The sequence below is a fragment of the Salmo trutta genome, chromosome 20, assembly GCF_901001165.1.
Source record: "Salmo trutta chromosome 20, fSalTru1.1, whole genome shotgun sequence".
NCBI lineage: Eukaryota > Metazoa > Chordata > Actinopteri > Salmoniformes > Salmonidae > Salmo > Salmo trutta.
Genome location: NC_042976.1, coordinates 41,140,299 through 41,158,477, shown reverse-complemented (window position 1 = coordinate 41,158,477; position 18,179 = coordinate 41,140,299). Strand labels below are relative to the sequence as shown.

General features: G+C 46.2%; 1 protein-coding gene across 6 annotated transcripts in view; it reads left to right on the top strand.

Annotated features, from left to right (window-relative positions):
• The window catches only part of LOC115156074 (protein TANC1), a 179,305-nt gene that overhangs the window by 69,079 nt on the left and 92,047 nt on the right, over positions 1-18,179 (top strand). For 5 of the 6 annotated variants that reach the window (XM_029703330.1, XM_029703327.1, XM_029703326.1 and 2 more), the window contains one exon: positions 9,804-9,911. The exons of the other annotated variant lie outside the window; for it this stretch is intronic. In XM_029703330.1, coding sequence (XP_029559190.1) covers positions 9,804-9,911 — 108 coding nt within the window. The remainder of the gene's footprint in view (positions 1-9,803; positions 9,912-18,179) is intronic. 6 annotated transcript variants of the gene reach the window in all.

The window sequence follows — 18,179 nt, the reverse complement described above, 5'->3', positions numbered from 1 at the left end:
CTGAAGTTTATTGTGCTAAAACAAGAATCGGTAGCTGTATTTGTTAAAGCCAAGCAAAACCGTAGTCAGGTCAAGGAATGTGAAACTCACATCTGAATGTGTTGTAAGTTTGTCTGAGCTGTGCACAGTCCCCACTGACTCACCACCTACTCAACTTAAAACACCTTTTATTCTCTATCCTCCAGGCGGTATTGGTATTTGCCATGATTGTATTAAACCCATTAAAGGCAGCTCTGATGAAAAGCACATTGACACGGAAAGAGAGAGGGGGAAAGAGAGGGAGAGGGAGGACAGGGTTTGTGAAGGTGAACAGAGAGTGAAGAGCGAGGCCCGTGTTCATTACAGTCACACACTGCTATGGAGGCACTCTGAAGGTAAAGAAGGACTAAAGGGGTATAGCAGAGGAGAGAACTAGTTAAGATGGGGTCAGAGAAGAAGGCAAAGGGGGATGGTTGAGGGCCGGTGCTCCACTCTCTTGTTCACAGGTAAGTGTCAAACTGCAGGGGGAGAGTTTGCACCTACAGTTAATAAACACACCCCCACCGTAGAAAACATCCCAGCTCTCACTAAAAACATGGTTGCCGTCTTGAATGTGTTCTTTTGGTCAAATACCTTCAGCGCAAACCCATAGCAAAAGCTTACCGTGGGAGAGTGTGTGTGTTTCCTCTGCTGTAGTTTTCCAAAGGGAAATGTCATGACCCAGGGACTTATCCTCTTATATAGATGTCATGTCAGAGAGGGGGAATGAGAGAGAGAGAGATGTATGTAAGTGAAAGCGGGTTGTGCTGATTCATCCGGGCAGCTCAGAAACATGCCTAGAGTTACCATGACTGAGCACCCGGCGACTCAGCGCACGGAGGAATGCTGGGGCGGGGGGGGGGTGACTGGCTCTCTGCCAGCCACCTCCAGTCCTGTCACCCCCCCACGCTAGTCAACCCGTCTCTCTCTACCCACCCTGCTGCTCATCCTACCCCCATACTCCTCCTCATCCATCCACTATGACATTTATGGGAAGTGGTTGCTCTGTTCCCGACGACGTTGTGGCTTGCTTCACTTCCTGACCGATTGGATAATCTATAGCGTTGTGGCGGAATGCTTGATTTTAATGGCCGCCCTTTCATGAAGACTTCACATAAACAACACAGAAAGCACTGCGGGCCAATTAAGAGTGTGACGAATGCCTGAGCCACATGGTCCTGGTGCTGCTGCTGCTTTGATCAGCTAAGCAGAGAGCTTACAACGAAAGCAGCGCAGACATGTGTTGCACAGGACCTCCAGTTTACAGTCTGAAGTTTACAGGTCCGGAGGAGGCTGGTTCTGCTCTAACTGCCAGTGGGACATGATGAAATCCTGGGCAGGTCCACAGTGACCTCCTCTGGTCATGACGGGTCACTGTGTGTGCCATCAGGGTTCCTTCAGCGTTTTCTCTGCTGCCTCTCGTCTTCAAGGTCACCCACCACAGACCAGCCAGTAACACTCTGAGCTCTGAACCGGCAGTCTCCATCTCCTTGATGACTCTCTGGGGACTGGAAGTGCATGAGCAACATTCAAACATCCCATCTCCTCTCAGCCGTACACACATCTAAATGCTCATCAGCCGTCCAGTCCCCCCCAGAAAAGCCAATAACAGCTCTGCTTCCATCCGAATGACCAATAACAGGTCTGCTTCCATCCCAATGACCAATAACAGCTCTGCTTCCATCCCAATGACCAATAACAGCTCTGCTTCCATCCCAATGACCAATAACAGCTCTGCTTCCATCCCAATGACTAATAACAGCATTGCTTCCATCCCAATGACCAATAACAGCTCTGCTTCCATCCCAATGACCAATAACAGCACTGCTTCCATCCCAATGACCAATAACAGCCCCGCTTCCATCCCAATGACCAATAACAGCTCTGCTTCCATCTCAATTACCAATAACAGCACTGCTTCAGTCCCAATGAAGGCTTTACTAGTGTCATTGAATTTCAACTAAGGAGATAGAGTGGAGTTTACGCTCCACTCCCCCCACCAGAGAGGCTAGGTGAATGGACATGCTGAGTCACGTGAGCAACAATTAGGCCTATACTTAGCCATCATGATGCGTTTTTGGGAAACATAAAACGGCAGTTCATAACTTCATATCATATTTATCGCCGTCTCAGGCCGCTTATCATTTTAATCTGTATTTATATGGAATGAGGCTTGGGCAGAGAAGGTCCCTCGTAGGCCATTACACGTGGAAATCATTTAAACTTGTACGCTTTGATGGGGCGCTTTGGCCCCACTTCTCTATGGTTGAAATACTTATTTTATTTATCTCGATGAGTCAGGCAGATGGGAAGGAGAGCACGGTGCAGGACTCTTGGCACTGGGGTCTCTCAGTTTGATATCTATATCATCATCGGGTCTGAGAGGTTCATCTAAGTCTTCTTTCTATGCCCGTCCAGGCGTGTAAGTAACCCTGACTGGCCACTGCTATTGATGGATGTGAGAAGACCCTGCTGCCATGATACACTCTACAGTCTCCTTAAGCCCAGTGCTAGGATATCACACAGTGTCTGTATGGAGACACATAGTGGAGTGATACAGATCTACGCTTCGGAGCGGGTAGTGAGAGATACAAAGAGAAGCAGACCATAGTTCACTCAAAGTTCACCCAACGGTATCCGTGAGTGAGGGGCTGCCACTTAATAGTCAGAGTCAGGCTAGCCTCCCCACAAACACCACATCCGACTAATTGAGTAGAGAGAAATAGAGTTTGAACGACAAAAAGAGAACAAGCACAGGGACACGGTTGCCATTCCCCTGGCACAACACAATGTCCTTAATGTTGTGTATCCTTTCAAAAGGTACATGTTCACAATCTTGATTTAGTACCTAAATGTAGATATAAAGTATGTAGAAAAGATCATGGATCTATATATATATTTAAATAGGATCATCTTGAGAACTGACAATTATCAAAATCAAAGCTAGACAGTCATGGAGAATCAAAAATTCCTGATTATGCATTCAGGATTATTTTTTGTCAGGGAATGGGGCCCCCATTGATTTTGTTATAATGTTCGAGTCACTCAAGACAGCATAAAACGACAGCATAACCCATGACAAAATGTGTAGAATTCGAGGAAATTGGCTTTAAAACTGTCACATTTTTTCTCTACCGCAATGCAAACATTTTGTCTCTCTGCGGCCAAGAGGAGGGCCTCTAAAGTGTTTGGTGGCGCCATTGGCTACCAACTAAGCCCCATTTTGATCCAGAAAACTGTTGTACTTAAACGCCACCTGTCAGCCCTTATGACACAGTGCTCTATCAATTCTTTGTTGACATGAATCCAATCTTCTCTGCGTTACCTATTGTACCAATATCCTGTCGAGTGACTCCACCTCCTTCATGTGACACTGCCAATATTTACTATTCATAAAATCCCTTTGTTCTCTTCAAATCAATAGTCCCTCAAGCAGTACTAATGTACAGCCTACCAATCTATTTATTTCCTATTCAGATATCCCTTTCCAATTGCTTTCCTGTAGGAACGTGGTCAATACACTTTCCTGGTTTTAAGTTTACACTGAAAGCGTTTTACCATCCCGAAAGGTATATAAAAAAAAGCTACGTTTTTACTGTTTCTATGCATAGAAAACTCTGCTACAGTAATGGCTTAGCATGGCTATGTGTTTTCCACTACATTTGATAATAATACCAAATACATGAATAGAATATAGGCTAATATATACAGCTAATTTAATGCTTAGGTTTCAGTTCGGTTAACTCTTGAACGGATATACCCCCCTGGATCTGTCACAAGACTTTCGTAATTATGACTGATATTTATAATTGCCTTTTCATCAGAGGCCGACTTTCTTTTCCATGCTCAAGTCTCTGCGAAATGTTTTCTCAATATTAATTTTCCCTCCGCTATCCCCCTCCCTGCCTGCCAAATCGTTTTTTTTTGTCTCTCATCCAAATCACTGTTCGGTTTCCTATTTTAAAACTTGAACATTTTAAATGATGAATTATACTTAAAAGCATAAATGTTCCTTCTGGTAACATTTGTCATTGCTTTAGCTTACCATCGGGTCTTACAAATCTTTTTTGGTCTCTGTCAAGGGGATGCAATTTCACTTCAAGCCAATGACATACAGTATGTTCAGAGGAGACATCTCCTGAAGTCACCTCTACAGTATTAGCTCAGGAGTTACTTGCCTGCCTCGGGGGGATACCGATGTGTTTCTGGGGGCTGTGGTAGAAAGGCTATATGATGCGTCCCGAATATTCCCTTTTGACGAGGACCAATAGAGATCAAATGTCTATGAATATACTGGATAATAATACTATGGTGCCTGCTGAAGGGTTTCTTTCTTCAAAACCCATTGTTTCAGATAGTTCATGGATAACAACAAAATGGCCACTGCTGTCAGAATTGTCTAGTATTTCAATAAAGCCTACGTTATACTGTAGAAGAGGGAGGTTTTTAATGAAGCACCTAATGTCAAGATGTTTGACTTTGGGCTTTTTTCTTCTCAGAAATTCAAGACCATGCATTCCCAGCAGTTACCCATGCATAATTAATTCAGCTCAACAGAGCGGGTGAGAATAGACATGACTATTAAACATGTAGAAAGCATTATACCTATTTCCCCGATACTGGTTAGTTTCAGAAATGCATTGCATTGTCCAGTATGATAACGGATATGAGTAAAATAGTAAGTTGCCTATGTATGCTCATGTTATTATCATGACACAGGCATGTCAAACATGATTATAATGAAGTAAATATCTTCTAGGATGCCTAATGGGTGTATTACAATAGAAGGGCAAAGAGGAGGCCTTAATAGCTTATCACTATGGGATCTGTGTCTTGCTCTCCCCATTTGTTTTGTGTAATAAAAGAATTGACCAATGCTCAATGTCTTGCACTTGTAACTGGATCCATTATGTTGCAAATCTTTATTTCCAACCGTCTTATCTCTGTCTGAATACATTCTGTTTCTCTACTGAGCTGTAGAATGACGTCCCGACAGCAGAAAGAAGGGTATTGTCCGGACTCCTTTTCTTGTTGCCACAAAGAGCCGTGTTGTGTTTCATGAAGAGTTTAAACGTTTACAAGTCAGAGTCCATCTTAAAGAATGTGGAAATTACTCATTAACGATGTTTTTGAAAGCGTAGATAATCACCGCGTTCCTCATTAGGGATTGACATCAACCGACCGGACAATATTTTAACATTTGAGTGCTTTTCTGAACTATGTTTATGTAGCGTAACAGCTCATGTGCTTGCTATGGAGGGCTTTCACTTGTCTAAGGTCGAGTGACAGGCGGTCGCGTGTGTGCGTGTGCATGCGTATTTATGTGTGTGTGGCACAGCTCAGTGGGCATGGCCCTCTAAGCTTCACCACAGAAAGCCAGTGTGCAGAGTGAGATCACGCTCGGCTGCCTCTCTCTCTCCTGAGACCACTCTGCTTGGCTCCTCTGTATGCCCCCTCACCCCTATATGGCTGTCTAACCCCCCTCTATCCTGTCCTCTCCTCCTTTTTTTGGGTAAACTCCCAGCCAGGAAGCTGGACCCTGTTTGAATACTTCAGAAATGCATCCTTCCTTCCTTGTTTCCTTGAGGTTAGCATAGATTTCTACGTGATTGTATAGGTGAAAACAAGGTGATCACCGTATTATTTTCACCAATCCAACCCATTCAGATCTGTGATTACTTCAAGGAAGGAAGGATGCAGGATGGAAGTATTCGAACAGGGCCCTGGTCTCTCAGGTGCCCATGTTTCTGGACCAATAGTGTGTCTACTATCTCTTGTCCACATTGGATTCCAGACTATTTTGTTCATCAACCAGGAAGACACACACTAGATAGTAGGCTGTTGTTTGATAGTGTGTTGTTTATACAGGATCGAATCATGGATAGCATTGTGGTGTATATGGCAAGAAATCTGTGTGTCCTGCCACCCATTTCTGTCCCTGTAACAAGCCTTTAAAACCCACTGAACCGTCACAGTTCTGCTGAATTAAAGCACCATAGATGTCCTTTGTAAATAAACTGCCTTGTTCCTGGGTTGTGTTAATTAGGCACAAAACAGAAGCAAACCGAGTGAAACAGAGAAGGACTACCTGAACTTGTCCAATAACAAACACCCGTTTTTGTTAAAGTTTTGCTGTTTTGCTACGGTTTGTGCTAATGAATATGACCCTGGTTTGTTTTCCATAGGACTGTTGTTATGGCGTTTTCCTCTCCCTCCCACCCTCTCTGTGTTCAATTCTGTTTCTTTCCCTCCTGTGATGAGCTCATGGTCGCCGTTGGAGGACATCACACTGAGATAATACTTATTTGTCCTCTCTGCGAGGGGTCTGCTGAGAGCAACGAGTTCTGCTCATGCATTTTAATTTGTTATGATTGGCTTAGAGAGTCGATGTGATTTTGGGTCCTGGGGTGGTCTGTCTGTGTGGGGAGTGGGAAGTGTAGAGAGACAGGCTCTTCTGTTGGATGAGGCTGTGTGAAGAGGAACATGGTGGTTTGGCACCCTATTCCCTTATACTTTTAGCCAAGGCCCGTCAAAAGTAGTGCACTATATAGGGAAAAGGATGCCTTTTGGGATGCACACAGTCTTAAGAGAGACAGAGGGAGCTGGCGTAATGTCTGCTCCTCCTTGGTCTGTCCTTTACAACGTCTCAACGCCCCCACTCACTCACTCTCCAGCCTTTTTCATGCTTATTTAACAATGCAATTTCTCATTGGGCAGGTCTTCAGTGCCGAATATTAGCGCTCTAAAGGCTTTCTCAGGGGGCAGGCAGCCATTGATAAAAGCGTCCAGGGAAAGATGAAAGACTTACATCTTGGAGATGAGATTTTGGTGGAGAAATGTTTTATTTTTTTGTCCTCTGACTGTAAGCTTGCTATACCTCACCATCTATATTATCGAGCCCTTTCACTTGATTCGATCTTAGTACAGTCCCATTTTGGTTTCTGCTTGAGTGGATTCACTCCTTTGGCAATATCTCAACTTTCAAGCATGTGGTTTGTATTATTCAAGTCATTATGGCATACTGTATGCATAGAAATGAAATGCTTGAAGGAAGTGAATGCATTAGTTGGTTGGGGATTATCCTGAGATGTTGACTTCGACTTAGTAAATAAATCTACTATCTAAAACAGCGTGGTCTGTCTCCTCTCTTCCCCCTAGCTAACTGGCTCTGTGTGACTCCTAATAGGTAGAGCCTGACCGTCCACAGATAAATGGAGTCTTATGCAGACTGTTTGCCTCCAACTCAGCCAAGAAGCTGACTTGGTAGGGTTGCAAAAAAAATGCAAGTAACTTCAGCTTCTTGGCTGAGGATAGGTTTGCAAAAACGTTCAGAAAATTCCCAGGTTTCCCAGAAATCCTGGTTGGAGTAAGCTGACTTGGCCAGGTCCGTCCTGATGGAGGCCAGCCACAGACAAATCGGACGGGTTCAGACTTCAGCTCACATGTGGTTTAGTTGAAAGAGATCCAGCCTAGTTGGTGGTGCTCCAGAAACATCTGTCTCCCTGGCATTGTAGAACGTTAGTTCCAGGCAGCTCCCGTGCTCGGTCACTGGACTTTGGTTCCTGTTTGGGTGCTCTTTGCTCATCTTTATGCTCTGTTTTCCACTCTAAAGATGACGATTTTCTTCTGTGATATGTATAATACCTCTAATTTACTCACGTACACCCTCATATCTCATATCGTTTTATCGGTGCTATTGACGTAGGACAAATAGACATTCCTGATGATTACCACATGCCACAACATTGGCGGTGTAGCCCTGGCTACGCTCTATGCATTTCAAGTCCTATATCCATAGATGGCAGTATGAATCAAGCTGAAACGGTGGTTGGTTCCAGTGCTTTAACATTGCTGGCTGCTGGCTGGAGCCGTATCTGAGGACAAGATCACAGATGGAGGAAGCGAGCACAGCACAGCACAGGCCGGACCAATGTTCCATCTGAGTCCGAGGGAGGGAGAGCTAACACACACACACACACACACACACACACCCAGACACACACACACACACACACACACACACACACACACACACACACACACACACACACACACACACACACACACACACACACACACACACACACACACACACACACACACACACACCCAGACACACACACACACACACAGAGGTGGGGGTGGATATGATGTGGGAATGGGAAACGGCAATCTCTTTCTCCCCATCTAATCTTTCTGTTATGACTGGGGTTACACATGCAGTCACTAGAACACCAGAGGAGAACTAGATTGGGTTCTAGTAGGTCAGTCTGGAAGGAAGGAATGCATACCATTCTTATAGATTTGAAGTTTACTTCCTGGTATTCGTTGTTTTTCCCCCACTGCTTTTTGGTCAGGTTTCTTGCTCACCTGGATCAGTATTTATCCTCCTTGTCTTTATGTCTTATTGACACTTGTTTATTATATTTCTATTTGAATGACTTTCTGCTCAGGGTTGACTGTACTGATGCCCTCAGGCAAACAATATGTGCTGTATACTCATTATTCTTTGTTGCCAGTACAATACACATTTAGGTTTTGTAGAAACATCTCTCATGGCCCATCATGCTGTCTTTTCAGGACTGAGAGAGGCAGGCTGTGTGTGTGAAAGCATGGCTGTTCAGAGATGTCCTTTGATAGTGCTGCTGTCACCGGAAGAATTGAATAGCAGGCAGCCTCCTTTTGAATGGCTTGGCCCTGCACTGTGCCCTGGGATCAGGAGTGTGAGTGCACACACACACACACACACACACACACACACACACACACACACACACACACACACTACAGTTGCTACGGAGCGATGCCTCCGGCGTGGCCAGTGCGTCAGCGGTTGGATCATAAAGACAGGCAGGGAACAGTGCTGCGTCCCAAGTTGCACCCTATTCCTTATATAGTGCACTGCTTTTGACCAGAGACCTGGTAAAAAATAGTGCACTATGTAGGGAACAGTGTGCTGTGGGATAAGGTGCTTCTAATCCTGTCAGTCGGAGGAGAGAGACAGCAGTGCACTAATCTCCATAGTCCTCACCAAGGGGGTCAGAACCGAGACCCTCCTGAGGATCCTTAGCTCCTGTCCCAGAAACAACACCTGATGGGACGCAGCCTGGACCTCTTCCTGCAAACCACTCTCTTCTGGTCCCATACATGCCAACAATCGCACACTTTACCTTACCGCAGAGGCACACACCCTCTCATGCATGTGCACACACGCACACACACACACACACACACACACACACACACACACACACACACACACACACACACACACACACACACACACACACACACACACACACACACGTCACAAAGTTTCTACGAGGCTAATTGCTGTGGTTTCCTGCTGCAGTAGTTTGCATTCCCCGGAGCTGGCCGGTGTGTTTGTTACTGCTGGGTGTCTGCAGCTCTCTTTCTCTCCGGGCTGTCAGACAGAGCAGAGCTGCTATCAGCACAGGGAGCTAGCTGTGTGTCTCTCTCTCTCTGTGTACCATACGTGTGTATGAGCCACACGCAGCTCCACCGAGCCCGTCCCGCAACGAATTCCCATCTGGAAAAAGTGAATCCTGCGAGAACTCTCAACGCTCTGTCTATCTTTCTCCCTCCTTCTCTCTCTATCTTTCTCCCTCCTCTCTCTATCTTTCTCCCTCCTCTCTCTATCTTTCTCCCTCCATCTTTCTCCCTCCTCTCTCTATCTTTCTCCCTCCTTCTCTCTCTCTCTTTCTTCCTCCTTCTCTCTCTCTCTTTCTCCCTCCTCTCTCTCTCTTGCTGCGTTCTGCCTGAAGGACCAATCAGGAAGCCCAAGTATGTGGAGAGCCCTCGCGTTCCCGGGGACTCCATCATCTCAGCGCTGAGGAAAGTGGCTGACAGCAAGACAGAGTCCTCCCACAATGGTGAGTGTATTCTGGGTGTTTTTGTGTGTCTGTGTGTGTTTCTATGGGGTTTGGATGTGATAGGCACTGGAGGAGATGGAATGAGAAAGACTGACTAGGGGTTTTAAAATCCTGAATCTGACACTGGTTCTGTCTGTCTTATCCTCTGGAATTCACCAGGGTTTTGACTCCGGAGCTGTTTGGAGTGTGTGTTCGACAGAGTGTGTGTTCGACAGAGTGTGTGTTCGACAGAGTGTGTGTTCGACAGAGTGTGTGTTCGACAGAGTGTGTGTTCGACAGAGTGTGTGTTCGGCAGAGTGTGTGTTCGACAGAGTGTGTGTTCGACAGAGTGTGTGTTCGACAGAGTGTGTGTTCGACAGAGTGTGTGTTCAGCAGAGTGTGTGTTCGATAGATTTTGTGTTCGACAGAGTGTGTGTTCGACAGTGTGTGTTCGACAGAGTGTGTGTGTTCGACAGAGTGTGTGTTCAACAGAGTGTGTATTCTGCAGAGTGTGTATTCTAAAGAGTGTGTATTCTAAAGAGTGTTTTCTACAGTGTGTGTTCGACAGAGTGTGTTTTTTACAGTGTGTTTTCTGCATTGTGTTTTCTGCAGAGTGTGTGTTCGACAGAGTGTGTGTTCGACATAGTGTGTTTTCTGCAGAGTGTGTTTTCTGCAGAGTGTGCTTTCTGCAGAGTGTGTTTTCTGCAGAGTGTGTGTTCTACAGAGTGTGTTTTCTACAGTGTGTTTTCTACAGAGTGTGTGTTCTGCAGAGTGTGTGTTCGACAGAGTGTGTTTGACAGAGTGTGTATTCGACAGAGTGTGTATTCGGCAGAGTGTGTGTTCGGCAGAGTGTGTGTTCGACAGAGTGTGTGTTCTACAGTGTGTGTTCTACAGAGTGTGTGTTCTACAGTGTGTGTGTTCTACAGAGTGTTTGTTCGACAGAGTGTGTGTTCTACAGAGTGTGTGTTCTACAGAGTGTGTGTTCGACAGAGTGTGTGTTCTACAGAGTGTGTGTTCTACAGAGTGTGTGTTCTACAGAGTGTGTGTTCGACAGAGTGTGTGTTCGACAGAGTGTGTTTTCTACAGAGTGTGTGTTCTACAGAGTGTGTGTTCTACAGAGTGTGTGTTCTACAGAGTGTGTGTTCTACTGAGTGTTTTCTACAGAGTGTGTGTTCTACAGAGTGTGTGTTCTACAGTGTGTTTTCGACAGAGTGTGTGTTCTACAGAGTGTGTGTTCGACAGAGTGTGTTTTCTACAGAGTGTGTGTTCTACAGAGTGTGTGTTCGGCAGAGTGTGTGTTCGACAGAGTGTGTGTTCGACAGAGTGTGTGTTCTACAAAGTGTGTGTTCGACAGAGTGTGTGTTCAGCAGAGTGTGTGTTCGATAGATTTTGTGTTCGACAGAGTGTGTGTTCGACAGTGTGTGTTCGACAGAGTGTGTGTTCGACAGAGTGTGTGTGTTCGACAGAGTGTGTGTTCAACAGAGTGTGTGTTCAGCAGAGTGTGTATTCTGCAGAGTGTGTGTTCAACAGAGTGTGTATTCTGCAGTGTGTATTCTAAAGAGTGTGTATTCTAAAGAGTGTTTTCTGCATTGTGTTTTCTGCAGAGTGTGTGTTCGACAGAGTGTGTGTTCGACATAGTGTGTTTTCTGCAGAGTGTGTTTTCTGCAGAGTGTGTTTTCTGCAGAGTGTGTGTTCTACAGAGTGTGTTTTCTACAGTGTGTTTTCTACAGAGTGTGGTTTCTGCAGAGTGTGTGTTCGACAGAGTGTGTGTTCGACAGAGTGTGTGTTCGACAGAGTGTGTTTGACAGAGTGTGTATTCGACAGAGTGTGTATTCGGCAGAGTGTGTGTTCGGCAGAGTGTGTGTTCGACAGAGTGTGTGTTTTACAGTGTGTGTTCTACAGAGTGTGTGTTCTACAGTGTGTGTGTTCTACAGAGTGTTTGTTCGACAGAGTGTGTGTTCTACAGAGTGTGTGTTCTACAGAGTGTGTGTTCTACAGAGTGTGTGTTCGACAGAGTGTGTGTTCGACAGAGTGTGTTTTCTACAGAGTGTGTGTTCTACAGAGTGTGTGTTCTACAGAGTGTGTGTTCTACAGAGTGTGTGTTCTACTGAGTGTGTGTGTTCTACAGAGTGTTTTCTACAGAGTGTGTGTTCTACAGTGTGTTTTCTACAGAGTGTGTGTTCGACAGAGTGTGTGTTCTACAGAGTGTGTGTTCGACAGAGTGTGTTTTCTACAGAGTGTGTGTTCTACAGAGTGTGTGTTCTACCGAGTGTGTGTGTTCTACAGAGTGTTTTCTACAGAGTGTGTGTTCTACAGTGTGTTTTCTACAGAGTGTTTTCTACAGAGTGTGTTTTCTGCAGTGTGTGTTCTACAAAGTGTGTGTGTTCTACAGTGTGTATTCTGCAGAGTGTGTGTTCTACAGAGTGTGTGTTCTACAGAGTGTGTGTGTTTTCTACAGAGTGTGTGTTCTACAGAGTGTGTGTGTGTGTTCTACAGAGAGTGTGTGTTCTACAGAGAGTGTGTTCTACAGAGTGTGTTTTCTACAGAGTGTGTGTTCGACAGAGTGTGTGTTCTACAGAGTGTGTGTTCTACAGAGTGTGTGTTCGACAGAGTGTGTGTTCGACAGAGTGTGTTTTCTACAGAGTGTGTGTTCTGCAGAGTGTGTGTTCTACAGAGTGTGTGCTCTACTGAGTGTGTGTGTTCTACAGAGTGTTTTCTACAGAGTGTGTGTTCTACAGTGTGTTTTCTACAGAGTGTGTGTTCGACAGAGTGTGTGTTCGACAGAGTGTGTGTTCGACAGAGTGTGTTTTCTACAGAGTGTGTGTTCTACAGAGTGTGTGTTCTACAGAGTGTGTGTTCTACCGAGTGTGTGTGTTCTACAGAGTGTTTTCTACAGAGTGTGTGTTCTACAGTGTGTTTTCTACAGAGTGTTTTCTACAGAGTGTGTTTTCTGCAGTGTGTGTTCTACAAAGTGTGTGTGTTCTACAGTGTGTATTCTGCAGAGTGTGTGTTCTACAGAGTGTGTGTTCTACAGAGTGTGTGTGTTTTCTACAGAGTGTGTGTTCTACAGAGTGTGTGTGTGTGTTCTACAGAGAGTGTGTGTTCTACAGAGAGTGTGTTTTCTACAGTGTGTTTTCTGCAGAGTGTGTTTTCTGCAGTGTGTGTTCTACAGAGTGTGTGTGTTCTACAGTGTGTTTTCTACAGAGTGTGTTTTCTACAGAGTGTGTTTTCTACAGAGTGTGTTTTCTGCAGAGTGTGTGTTCTACAGTGTGTGTATTCTACTGTGTGTGTGCTCTACAGAGTGTGTGTTCTACATAGTGTGTGTTCTACAGTGTGTTCTACAGAGTGTGTGTTCGACAGACTGTGTGTTCTACAGTGTGTGTGTGTTCTACAGAGTGTGTTCTACAGAGTGTGTGTTTTCTACAGAGTGTGTGTGTTCTACAGAGTGTGTGTTCGACTGAGTGTGTGTTCTACAGAGTGTGTGTTCTACAGAGTGTGTGTTCTGCAGAGTGTGTGTATAATGGGGTTATGCGTAGGTTTGTGTTTGTTTTATGGTAGTGTCAACCCCTGTATGAGTGGTCTGTGTAATTGTGCTGTTCTAGCAAGTGGAGGTCGGTGCCATTTCAGATGAGGGAGGACGATCATTTTTTTATGAGCATTGCCTTATTTCTATTACAGCATATTTGATGACTGTCATTCATATTCCATTCACCCAGTTCAATGTAACATTGATAGGTTTAGGCTACTATATGATACTCACATATTCCCTATACCTATCATGAGGTTGCTATAACCTAGGCTAATAATGAAAGTTTACAATGTAGGTGCACAGGCCGAGAGAGAAATGTGTGCAATCAAGGTGACAGACAGTGACACATTCAATACCGCCTTGCACACTCTTGCCTGCATCTAGCTGATCTAGGGTGTATGAGAGTAATTACACCCCTGATCACCCACAAACACAGTTCACTTTCAAAGCAGCCATATACAAACAGCATGATCACTTTGCTCGTTGAATAATTCCTTCTCGCATCTACGTACTCTCCTCTCAACTTTTCCCTTCGCTTGTGCACAACACAACAGCTGTCTGTGACCAGGCAAAATAACCTTTCCAAGCCAAACCTTCATACCATAACCGCTAATCGCTACACACAGCCTACATCATTGTCACCATATTATCTAACGCGTTAGTACAATCATTCAGTACAGTGTACAGCAAGTAGTAGGTGAAAGTGAAAAATATACAACAAAATATAGCTCTCTCTTTCTCTCTCTCTTGCTTCCCCTTCATTTTACTACATTCATTATCTGATCCTTTGATTTGATGGACAACGTGTTTGTTCATGCTGCAAGAGCTCTGATAGGTTGGATGATGTCTTCCAGAAGTTGTCATAATTACTGTGTAAGTCTACGGAAGGGGGTGACAACCATTTACCTTCCTAGGTTTTGTATGGAAGTCAATGTACACAGAGGAGGACAGAAGCTAGCTGTCCTCTGGCTACACCGTGGTGCTACCCTACAGAGTGCTGTTGAGGCTACTGTAAACCTTCATTGCAAAACAGTGTTTTAATTAATTATTTAACGTAAATATATTTAGTATAGCTTTATCAATTTTTTTTGTTTTTTTTCATGTTTCACTATTTATAATGTTATGAAATTCACTGAGGAGGATGGTCCTCCCCTTCCTCCTGTGTAGTCTGGCTGTTTTGCTACGCTCCGTGTTTGGAACATAATGAAGGCATCTTTTTGCTAACATGTGGTTAAATGTATACAGTAGGCTTGTGCAAGCTTTTGGTTTGATTGGAATGTGATGTGGAGTTGAGTAGATTCATCTGCTTGTGTGTGTGTGTGTGTGTGTGTGTGTGTGTGTGTGTGTGTGTGTGTGTGTGTGTGTGTGTGTGTGTTTGCAAGCGCATGTCTGTCCCTGTCCGTGTGTGTGCGTGCGCGTTTGTGTGGGTAATGGTAGTGTTCCACTTACTGCTCTGTTTTGATTTCCAGAACAGGGTGGAGTTTAATTCCTCCCATCGGCTGTAAATGGAATGTGGGCTGTTATATTTAGTCAGGGAACTCTGAGATGCCCTCTCATTGTATTTGGCTCATGTAACAATTGGAAGAAACCCAGCGTAGGTCAGAGTCGTGGGGGCGTCCAAAATGGCAACCTATTCCCTATATAGTGCACTACTTTTGACCAGAGCCCATAGGGGTCATATGTAGAGCACTAATAAAGGGAATTAGGGTGCCATTTGCCACGCAGACACACAGCCAGTGTGGATTGGAACATACCAGGGCTGGAGGGTGTGTCTGTGTCGGGGCCGGGGAAGTTGGCTCAGAGTCTTAGAGCTACCGTGGGACAGGGAGGGCGCCGGTTCAAAGCCGTCTCGTGGCTCCGATGCTAAGCTTGTCCAATAGTAGTCTAGGTGTACGTCACAAGTGACACCCTATTCTCATTTGGGATGCACAGTAACTCTCAGAATGGGCTGCTCTGCTCCGCTGGACACGCCGCAGCGTTGGGTTGCTGCAGAGCAGCTTCACTGTTTTCCTTTCTCAAACACAGCCACAGTGTGTTACTCTCTGTTACGCTGGACACGCCACAGCGTTGGGTTGCTGCAGAGCAGCTTCACTGTTTCCCTTTCTCAAACACAGCCACAGTGTGTTACTCTCTGTTACGCTGGACACGCCACAGTGTTGGGTTGCTGCAGAGCAGCTTCACTGTTTCCCTTTCTCAAACACAGCCACAGCGTGTTACTCTCTGTTACGCAGGACACGCCACAGCGTTGGGTTGCTGCAGAGCAGCTTCACTGTTTCCCTTTCTCAAACACAGCCACAGTGTGTTACTCTCTGTTACGCAGGACACGCCACAGCGTTGGGTTGCTGCTGCAGCTTCACTGTTTCCCTTTCTCAAACACAGCCACAGTGTGTTACTCTCTGTTACGCTGGACACGCCACAGCGTTGGGTTGCTGCTGCAGCTTCACTGTTTCCCTTTCTCAAACACAGCCACAGTGTGTTACTCTCTGTTACGCTGGACACGCCGCAGCGTTGGGTTGCTGCAGAGCAGCTTCACTGTTTCCCTTTCTCAAACACAGCCACAGTGTGTTACTCTCTGTTACGCAGGACACGCCGCAGCGTTGGGTTGCTGCAGAGCAGCTTCACTGTTTCCCTTTCTCAAACACAGCCACAGTGTGTTACTCTCTGTTACGCAGGACACGCCACAGCGTTGGGTTGCTGCTGCAGCTTCACTGTTTCCCTTTCTCAAACACAGCCACAGTGTGTTACTCTCTGTTACGCTGGACACGCCACAGCGTTGGGTTGCTGCTGCAGCTCTACTGTTTCCCTTTCTCAAACACAGCCACAGTGTGTTACTCTCTGTTACGCAGGACACGCCACAGCGTTGGGTTGCTGCTGCAGCTCTACTGTTTCCCTTTCTCAAACACAGCCACAGCGTGTTACTCTCTGGTACGCAGGACACGCCACAGCGTTGGGTTACTGCAGAGCAGCTCTACTGTTTCCCTTTCTCAAACACAGCCACAGTGTGTTACTCTCTGTTACGCAGGACACGCCACAGCGTTGGGTTACTGCAGAGCAGCTCTACTGTTTCCCTTTCTCAAACACAGCCACAGTGTGTTACTCTCTGTTACGCTGGACACGCCACAGCGTTGGGTTGCTGCTGCAGCTTCACTGTTTCCCTTTCTCAAACACAGCCACAGTGTGTTACTCTCTGCTCCGCTGGACACGCCGCAGCGTTGGGTTGCTGCAGAGCAGCTTCACTGTTTCCCTTTCTCAAACACAGCCACAGTGTGTTACTCTCTGCTCCGCTGGACACGCCACAGCGTTGGGTTGCTGCTGCAGCTTCACTGTTTCCCTTTCTCAAACACAGCCACAGTGTGTTACTCTCTGCTCCGCTGGACACGCCACAGCGTTGGGTTGCTGCTGCAGCTTCACTGTTTCCCTTTCTCAAACACAGCCACAGTGTGTTACTCTCTGTTACGCAGGACACGCCACAGTGTTGGGTTGCTGCAGAGCAGCTTCACTGTTTCCCTTTCTCAAACACAGCCACAGTGTGTTACTCTCTGTTACGCAGGACACGCCACAGCGTTGGGTTGCTGCAGAGCAGCTCCACTGTTTTCCTTTCTCAAACACAGCCACAGTGTGTTACTCTCTGTTACGCAGGACACGCCACAGCGTTGGGTTGCTGCAGAGCAGCTTCACTGTTTCCCTTTCTCTAACACAGCCACAGCGTGTTACTCTCTGTTACGCAGGACATGCCACAGTGTTGGGTTGCTGCAGAGCAGCTTCACTGTTTCCCTTTCTCAAACACAGCCACAGTGTGTTACTCTCTGCTCCGCTGGACACGCCGCAGCGTTGGGTTGCTGCTGCAGCTTCACTGTTTCCCTTTCTCAAACACAGCCACAGCGTGTTACTCTCTGTTACGCAGGACACGCCACAGCGTTGGGTTGCTGCAGAGCAGCTCTACTGTTTCCCTTTCTCAAACACAGCCACAGTGTGTTACTCTCTGCTCCGCTGGACACGCCACAGCGTTGGGTTGCTGCTGCAGCTTCACTGTTTCCCTTTCTCAAACACAGCCACAGCGTGTTACTCTCTGCTACGCTGCGCATGCTCCTAACACAGTACATTTGTTGAATGTTGGAGGGTTCCAGTAGGGTCAGTCCCAGGCTCTCTGTGTCATCAAACAAAGCCCAAAATAGCCTGGCCACCCCCACCTCCTCCTGGTACATTTCCTTCATATTTAACCCCACTAGCAACATTCCTCCTGACATTCCTTTCACAGCAGGCCTGGTGACCCCAGCACCCCTCCAGCCCACACCCCCACTGCACTCTGCCACCAGCATGTGTTTCCAGGAGGGGCGGGCCCAATGTTGTCTTAACCCTGCATGTGCTCGAGCAGGGCTGCCCAACCCTCTTCCTGGAGATCTACCGTCCTGTGGGTTTTCAGTCCAACCCTAATTTAACACACCTGATTCTACTAATTAGCTGCTCAACAAGACCTTAACTAGCTGAATCAGATACGCTAATTTAGGGTTGGACTGAAAACCTACAGGACAGATGATCTCCAGGAAGAGGGTCGGGCAGCCCTGTGCCAGAGCTTGTACACAAAGAGACGCTCAGCGCAGCGCTACCCTTTTGGATTTCAGCTCCGTGCCAAAATGAGCTCTTCACGCAATGGAAAATCTCTGGACATTTCTGTGGTGTAGGTCTACTACCGCTACTCCAGGCCATGGAGATTGTGAACAATCTGACCAAATGGCACCCTATTCCCTATATGGTACACT